Source organism: Sinocyclocheilus anshuiensis, unplaced genomic scaffold (genome assembly GCF_001515605.1).
Source record: "Sinocyclocheilus anshuiensis isolate Anshui unplaced genomic scaffold, SAMN03320099.WGS_v1.1 scaffold54, whole genome shotgun sequence".
NCBI classification, from domain to species: Eukaryota; Metazoa; Chordata; class Actinopteri; order Cypriniformes; family Cyprinidae; genus Sinocyclocheilus; species Sinocyclocheilus anshuiensis.
This window is the reverse complement of record NW_015547654.1, coordinates 488,930-497,473: the sequence shown is the minus strand read 5'-3', so window position 1 is coordinate 497,473 and position 8,544 is coordinate 488,930. Positions and strand designations below refer to the sequence as shown.

The following is an 8,544-nucleotide window of genomic DNA, read 5'->3' as shown; positions in this document are numbered from 1 at the left end:
AAGGAATTACATGCAATGCACTGTGCTACACTAGAGAGATGTATTTCACAGAATGCACCAAAGATGTAAATAAGAAAGAGTAATCTTTATTCAGTTTTGTTCACACACTTAAGATGTACATATTTACAAATGCTCATTTGTACAATGAATTTTAACCGTTAAACCCTCGTAGTCAAGCCTTGAGGTTTGTCTCACAAATACATAATTCACAGTGCAATATGAACTCTGTGCACTCGTGTCAGCTTTCCCCATGTGTTGCATGCATGAGACAGGCATTTTGCATACCCTCCAGCCTTCGCTTATAAAGAGCCTTTCAGAAACCATAAACGTCGCGTATCACCATTATGCTTGGATTCAGAGGTAACATACAACCCCCAACACGAGGGCAAGCAGAAAACAGACCTTTATAGGACGCTCTACCCTTACAGTAGTCCTATTGTAGTACTGTCCTCCTTTCTTTAACGTGAGAGTAAAGCATATGTAGTCATACTGAGCGCACTAATCTGGGTTCATAGCCCTTTCCTCTTCGTTACACCAACGCCCAGCTGTTGAGTCATCTTATATCTTACCCGCAGTATGAACTGGCCTGCCATACTAAAGCCTCATGCTTTTATGAGGATGCTTGGATTCAAGTAAGGAAACTGTGACTAGAAGAACTAGAGAGATCAGGATACAGCAGAAAAAAATGAACACTTTGTATCAGTCTGTAAGAAGCTCATCCTGAACATTTAAGAATCTGTATGTAACGGTGACCCCTTGGTTGTCACAGAGTCTTAAAGGTCAAGTGACATTTAACCTTTGAACGGCTCTTCTGTACAGTTTGGCAATTCTGAGAGGCAGAAGTCAGAATAGCACACAGTATCTGTGATTTAAAACAGCTTATAGCATGTAAGACGAAGTGCCACCTAAAAATTAAGTGAAGAATTAAATTTTCAATTTATTACATTTATTAAAAATGAACAAATACAGACTTAATTACTAGTATTTTATTTAAATAATGTTTAAAATTTTAAATGTAACAACAAAATATTTCTTTTAATTATTAATATAAATAATAAAACAATTCAACTTTTAAATTTTATATGATAAAGCATTGGAAAATTGCTTTTCTTAAACCATTTGCCAATTGTTTTCTTTATCCTTTTGTCAGTCAACTTCGAAAATATCATTGGATAGTTCATAAATGGCAGCAACCAATGAAATTTTTATAGAATTTTAGGATACACACCTTTGACACACAATGGCTGCCAATGTGTAAAGAATAAAAGAATAAAGAAAAGCAATTAGTTGTTGTTTTAAATGCTTTAAAAGAAAAACATTTGCATTTAAAAACTATTTATCAATGTATCATCTATTGTTATATTTAATTACATTTCTAAACATGAATTAAGTTCATGTGTATTTTAATTTTTTTTATTGAAATTATAAATGTTTTTAAATTAAATACATTGATAATTGTTTCTTCGTTATATTTTTTAAGCTGCACTTCTAGTCCTCCATATGTATGTATGTATGTGTCAGATTCCTCTAGGTTTTATTCTCCTCCTATTAAAATAGACATGTACCTTTGGGAGTGCAGTATTCAATAGGTGAGTCAACCTACATGTTTCGTTTTGACAGTAATCTTGAAGCCACCGGTCTGGCCCATAGGCCGAGGTTAGTCACCAAGCCGACATTCTCTCATTATCACGTGACCCATAATGCCCAGCCTCATTCACTTCATAAAGCACAAGAATGGTTCACTAGCAAACGACTTCAAAATACACTGGCTGTTGTGCACACCGTCCTTAAACCTGACACAGATGATACAGTACTTTGAGTGAGTATTCACTGAGAGTCTACTTCTGAATCTATTACAAAATCCATGTAAGAAACCAAATAATAAAAACAAAACACCAAGAAAACCAACAGTTTTGGTCCATATTCAATCTATATTGGTTTCCTCAGGAGAAAAGATCCTCGTCATGCTCCATTTCTATCTGGGGCACAGTCTGTTCTCTGAGGCTGACTTGCTGTTCTGCGTTTCCTGTGTCCTGCGTGTTGCCATTAAACCACGGGTGAATGAGGACCTCTGCTGTGGTCAGTCTTTCACCCGGGTCCTTTCTGAGCAGACTGCGAAGTAGGCAGCGTGCCCTTAAAGACAGCCCATCGGGGAGGCAATATGTGCCCCGTCGAATCTTAGAGAACAGGGTTGCGGGGTCCGGGTCATGGAAAGGGTAGCGGCCCACCAGCATTGTGTACAGCATGACGCCGAGGCTCCACGCGTCCGCCTGCTTGCCTGAGTAACACCCTCCGCCGTTCAAAATCTCAGGACTCACGTACGCAGGGCAGCCGTGCGTGTCGAACATCGAGTCGTCCTCTCCGCACAGAATATGGCAGTCCTCCAGACCCTCTAATTTCAGTTGGGTCCTAAAACAAACACATCATGTTTAGTACAGCCATGGAAGAGTTATAGTGTTGTGGCTGTTAAGAAAATCATATGACTGGCTTATACAGTCCATTTAGAATCAGCTACATTTCACTAATGATCAGGTCATATTTTACATTTTCCACACTTCATTTTGATGTAAAACTTGTGGAATTTTCCAAATTGAAGTTGCCACTTTACATGGTAAAGTAGGTGGGGTCAGTAAGATTTCTTAATGTTTTGGGAAAAAATTGATTAATTTGATCAGAAATGTAAAATTGTGAAATATAGTACAATTTAAAATAATTATTTTCCTATTTCAATATATATTTTAAAATATAATTTATTCCTGTGATGGCAAAACTGAATTTTCAGCATCATTTCTTCAGTCTTCAGTGTCACATGATCCTTCAGAAATCATTCTGGTTTGCTGCTCAAGAAACATTTCAGAAACATCATCAAATAGTTGTTCTACTTAATATTTTTGTGGAAAGCTTTGAAAGTTCAAAAGAACAGTATTTATTCGAAATAGAAATATCTTTATTGTCACTTTAGATCAATTTAATGCATCATTGCTGAATAAAAGTATTATTTATTTTAAAATATCTTACTGATCCCAAATGTTTGAACAGTAGTGTTTTTTAAGGCTGTCATATTTAATACGTGAATTTATAAGTTAATATAAAGATACTGATGCAATGATTATTTTACATTCACTAAATTTGATAAAAAATAATATTTCATTCTGCTTTCTAAAGACAGGTCATAAATTACTAAAAAGTAAATTAAATTAATTTAAATCATTTAAATATTTTCCAAATAATATTTTGTTTGCTTTAGTGCAATGAGAATTAGCCAGTTTTTATTTTTATAGATGAAAATATTAAGCTGCCTAAATATTTTAAGAAGTGGGGTCTTTACAAAAAGATGATATTTGATCCTTGGTATCAATAAATTTGACAACCCTTGTTATGCATTTCCATAGCTGGTAATCTCTTAATAAACTGCCTTTGGAGAGCAAGTTCAAGTTTCAAACAGCCTTAAACTTTGTAAAATATGTTAATCTTGTGTTACACTTGTAACAAATCTGAAAGCACAATCAAATTAGCCAGTATAAAACGGGGGGTGGGGTGATGTAAATGACAGGTGATCCGGCTCTGCGGAAATCTGCATAGCTTTCTGCAGAACTCTGTGGACACAGATTTCATGTGGGCCTGCCGATGATGGATTTAGTATCTTCCTCTTCCCCTGCTAAACAAAGTGATGTATTGAAGCCTTCCTTTATTGTGCACTGAGCTGAAACAACTCTCCATCACGTTTGTTGAGCTCCCAGATTGCTGAGAACGTAAATCACGGCAAAGACAGCCGCTCTAAGTAGTTCTGACCCTCAAACGGAGCTACTACAACAAATAAAGCACAGATCCTCATCTAATTACAGCCTTCGTTTAAACAAAAGCACGCACGAGAGTTTCCACAATGCACGCACACAAAATAAACACACTTCCTCTCATTCCAAAGCGCTCTGTAATGTATTCTTGTAAAGTCTGGGCTAAGTTTAGCTCAATTTCCAATAGGAAACAAATCCCTAGGAATATCCCTGTGGACTTTAACGGTAGACTTGATGACCAATGAGTCTGTGGTATCCCTTTCAGTAAAACAAGAGCTGCCCTGCATGCTATTGTGTTTCATCACTGGCTATCAGCCTGGGTTTGGGGGTTTGCAGATGACACAACAGCATTCTGCCAGAGAGGTGGAGAGAATGAGTCATAGTCCTGTGTGTGTGTGTGTGTGACAGACAGAGAGACTGAGGACAAATGAGTGCACTGCGCTGTGCTGCAGGTCCACTGTGCTCTTCCTGCACCTGTGCCGTACGCTCACGGCATCTGGCAGAGCCTTATTACCCACGAACAGCGCTGTTACATCAGTGACGCATGAACGGCCCCTGCCCAGCCAGCCTGTTTGTGTGCGTGTTTCACAATCTAACTACAGACACATTCCAGGTCAATGAGCGTCTTTGTGTATGCGATCACACACACCGTATCTCAGCGTTATCACAGTTTCGGCCTTTTTGTTGCTTATCCATCACTCATCATTACCGCATTTCGCAAAAGCTATTCTAGCTTTGGAAACTGCATTCGGAAAGATACAGTGTGTACGAAGAGCAGGTTTGCATAACCTGTCACTACGCTGCTTGGTGCCGAACAAAGTGAAAGAAAACACAAACGCTTCTTTGCACTTTTCGTCTGACCAAATGTCAGCATGCCCTGGTCACGTCTGCCAGGCCAGACCGCCAATCTGTAAGTGTCGCAATGGCCACAGCCGGCGCGCCTCACCTACGAGCGGTGCCGCATTCAGGAGTGGAGTGTCGAGTGTGTTGGTATGATCCTGAATGGTGAGTTTCCCCTCTGTGTGCATTGCTATGACTCATCTTGCTGCACCCGTTGGCTGCTATGAGAGAAGGGTGACTACGTCCTCTTACACGTTATTGTCTGCTTACATTCACTCAAATGAAAACCGATGCCCAAAGGTCAGGCTTAAAATGTTGGCCCAGAAATGGCAAACCTACTGTATGTTTTGAGGGATGTGAAAAACAACATATTTGCTAAATCGGCTAATTGGTGGGTTGCCTGACAGACTAGTTGACTAATTGGTTTTAAGGAAGCCTTTTATAATTAGGTGAGTTTGGAGTTTAGTTGACACTAAACAGATGCGTTTTAAAGGGAAATTTACATAGTTTTTTTCATTCAAAAACATTTAGACACAATGTAATGTAACAGAATGCAGGAATCCCAAGCCATGTGTATAAACTGGATTAATTTGACACACAATTATTTTGAAAGCGTAACTTTTTCAAGTGAGTGTTATTGTCTAGCAGCCGAAACACAGCATGCTAATTAAAGCATCTATGTTAAAATATAAAAATAATGTTTCATATTTATCTTTATATAAAAATAAAAATAAGTTATATTTCATCTAAAAATACATAAACTAATATTTAATAAAATATAAAAAATTAAATATGTATACATAATGTTTTATATATGTTTTATAGCTTTAATCTAAAAATACAATCTAAATAGTTTTAATCTAAAAATAAATTAATATTGAATAAACATGTTAAAATATATAAAAGAAATTTGATCTAAAAGTTTAAAATATAAAAAAATGGAAAATGTACAATACATATAACAATAATAAAAATACGTTGTGTGTGTATTTTTTATATATATCAGTTTTATTTTATATATCAGTAATATTTTATATATCAGTTTTATTTATATACAGTATATATTTAGAATTAGATAGATAGATCAGCAGGCTCCAGTATGTTCTCTTTATTGGGGATTGTGGATAAAAATATTTAAATTCAGTCAATTTTATTTTTAATACATAATTCACTTACGTAATTCAGAGGACTCTCATTTTCTACAGAAAAACTCTGGACACGAGTTCAGAGGTCGGATTACCAGTTGTTCCTCTTACAGAGAAACATGAGTAAATCAGTGTTAATAGGTTTGTTCCATTGAATTTTTAGGGAAGCAGCACCAATCACCTGCAATGTGACACATTGCTGTGAGGAAGTGAAAACTGAATGAAACTAGAACTGACACTATTCACCCAGTATAACGCTGCTGATGTCACAGCATTGATGCACGATTTACAGTACCGCACCTGGCGTGCCCTAAAAACTCATGCTTTCTCACACTCTCACACCGACACACTAACTAGAACTCTCACCTTTTCTCGTCTGAGAACACAAACTTGCGAAGCTTGAGGTCTCCCAAAACGATGCCAACCTGGTGGCAGTGGTTCACTGCAGATACCACTTGGTAGAAAAGCTTGGAAGCCAGGTCTTCAGGAAGCCTCTTGCAGCTCTTTACAAAGGTGTGCATGTCGCCAAAATCCTTCTCTTGGAACACATATGCTTTGCACTCCCCAAGAACTATGTCTTTGATCTGTGCAATGTTCTTATGACTTGACAGCATGCTGTAGGCTCTTATTTTCTCCTGGTAATGGCCCATATCAAACACCTGCAGATGGCAAAACAAAAAAAGTGTTCAGTATAGTATTATAAGTCCACTACAACTCTGACCTGATAAAGTCAGTTCACTGGAGGTGAATGGAGGTGATGCTCTAAGATTAAAGCACAAACATACTATGAAAAATGGAATGTCTTTTGAAGTAATAATCATATACAGCCTTTTTGTGTGCCATGTCAGCCCCACATTTCTCACACAGTTGCAGATGCATTTGCAAATACCTGATACAGATTCACAAGACTGTCATATTTTATTTTATAGATATAAGATGGCATCCATGTAATGCACAGAAATTCTGATATCCCTTCTCACTGAACGTGTATGATTATTTTAACAGTTTTTGAATGTAAAGAAAACAAGATTACGAGACCCAGCATTTCTTTTTTGCAATTTCATTTTTTCATATAGATTTTATTTTGTAAATATCTCTGAGATCATACGGTACCTGCCAGTTTTAAGTCTTGCAGTATTTTTTTCCTGTTTTGTTAGCATATTTCTATATAATATAGGCCTATAATATTTATACAATAAATATAAATAATATAAATAACACACAATATAATAATAATTGGTTTAAGTTAAGTATTATTATTGTTATTATTATTGAAACTTTAAAATCACTGTGTTCTTTAGTACCAAACACTTTCATTATTTTTTTTAACTAAATACTATAATATATTGTGCTGGGTCTCGGAGGCATAAAACGTGTTAGTTGACTGAAGTGGATCATACTTATGTAGGTCATGTACATTATAGTATGCAGCGGTTTACCTTGCAGAGCAGTTCCTCTCCTGTGTCCATGTCCAAAGCGCTGTGCACCCCCGATCGGTCGGTCAGGGGCACTAGCAGGAACTGGCCGATACGAGCGGGACCCTGGTGGGCGGAGGTGAGGCTCAGAGGCGCTCCGCTTACCGGGGATCCCGGTGAGGAGCTCAGGAGACCCGCATCAGCCGAGGACTCGCTGAGCCGGGGACATCTGGTCACAGGCTCGTCTGTGTCAAAGCGCTTGTGTCCGTGTCTTCCCTGCATCGGATTCTGAAGCCACTGCACGCTCATTCTTACAAACTGCAGTAGTTTAAAATGATATAACCGGGCTGATTTCAAGCAAGCATATTCCAGGAAAGGATCTGTGCACTGCGCTGCAAAAAGGAAAAAAGATGCTACTTACTCGTCAATGAATGTGAAATGCAAGTGTCTGTATCATAGGTTTGCAGTTTCGCTTATCCATTGTTTTTAAGTTTTTTTTTTTTGCATTAGCTAGTCCGTTTGAGCTTTTTGAACAACATTGAAGCCCAAGAGATACTGTATGAGGCAGCTGTGTGGTGTGAAATATTCCCGGTGTAGATCTGAGCCCGAGAGAAGGGCTGTCTGACTCACTGAATTACTGATGCTGTTTTCTGAGCTCTGCTTTCAGCTGATGTCCGATTCGAACGAGTCGGTTCTTTTTAATGATTCACTTGAATCTGATTCGGAATCTTCTTTTAATCATTCCACTGAATGGAAGAACCTTGGCAGTAAAACTGTTTGGTGTTTGAATCCAAAAGCAACACGATCGATACAGCCCAAACCGAACACAGTGATAATTAGCTTAACTAAAATGTGTTTTACTTCATACGTGACGCACACAATATCGCGCTTGTAGGTACTTTAGCGGAACCTTTGAGTGATGACTCAAAATAATAATTGAATCGCTTTTATTGCATCTCTTTGTCCGAACGAAGCGACTCGCTAAAATGAATCAGACTTCCCAAAGCTGGAACTCCGCCCGGTTCAGACTCTCCCTAGTGACACATTCATTGCAGTCTCGACAATTGAGCAATCGCCACATGCCATTCACCTTCCAGATGAATAGTAAAGCGCTGGTTTAATCAACTTTTCTTTTCCCTCAGCAGTCAAATCTGCACGCAAAGCTTTATAAGTAACACTTATGTAAAACTGCTGCCTTTGTATTTTTTTCAAATGTTTACAATTTACTCCAAATGTTTGTCATTGTGAAATCCAAGGAAGCTGCATTCATATTTTTCATTCTTCGTCAAAACACATGGTTCGGCAATGATTAACTTATTTCGACATTCAGGGCTCTGCTGCACTATATGC

General features: G+C 37.8%; 1 protein-coding gene across 1 annotated transcript; it reads right to left on the bottom strand.

Annotated features, from left to right (window-relative positions):
• Positions 1 to 1,467: 1,467 nt before the first annotated feature.
• On the bottom strand, positions 1,468 to 7,820 carry trib1 (tribbles pseudokinase 1). Its single transcript, XM_016504269.1, has 3 exons — positions 7,219 to 7,820; positions 6,146 to 6,438; positions 1,468 to 2,409 (listed from the first exon to the last, which is right to left on the bottom strand). The coding sequence occupies exons 1-3, from the start codon at positions 7,501 to 7,503 to the stop codon at positions 1,944 to 1,946; spliced, it is 1,044 nt and encodes a 347-aa protein (XP_016359755.1). The 5' UTR covers positions 7,504 to 7,820; the 3' UTR covers positions 1,468 to 1,943.
• Positions 7,821 to 8,544: the final 724 nt, after the last annotated feature.

Excerpts from the sequence above, each read along its gene's own strand:
- trib1 (XM_016504269.1), bottom strand. The coding sequence starts at position 7,503 with ATGAGCGTGCAGTGGCTTCAGAATCCGATGCAGGGAAGACACGGACAC. Across the intron at positions 6,439-7,218 it reads GAGAGGAACTGCTCTGCAAG|GTGTTTGATATGGGCCATTA; the intron begins GTAAACCGCTGC and ends TGCCATCTGCAG. Across the intron at positions 2,410-6,145 it reads GTGTTCTCAGACGAGAAAAG|GACCCAACTGAAATTAGAGG; the intron begins GTGAGAGTTCTA and ends TGTTTGTTTTAG.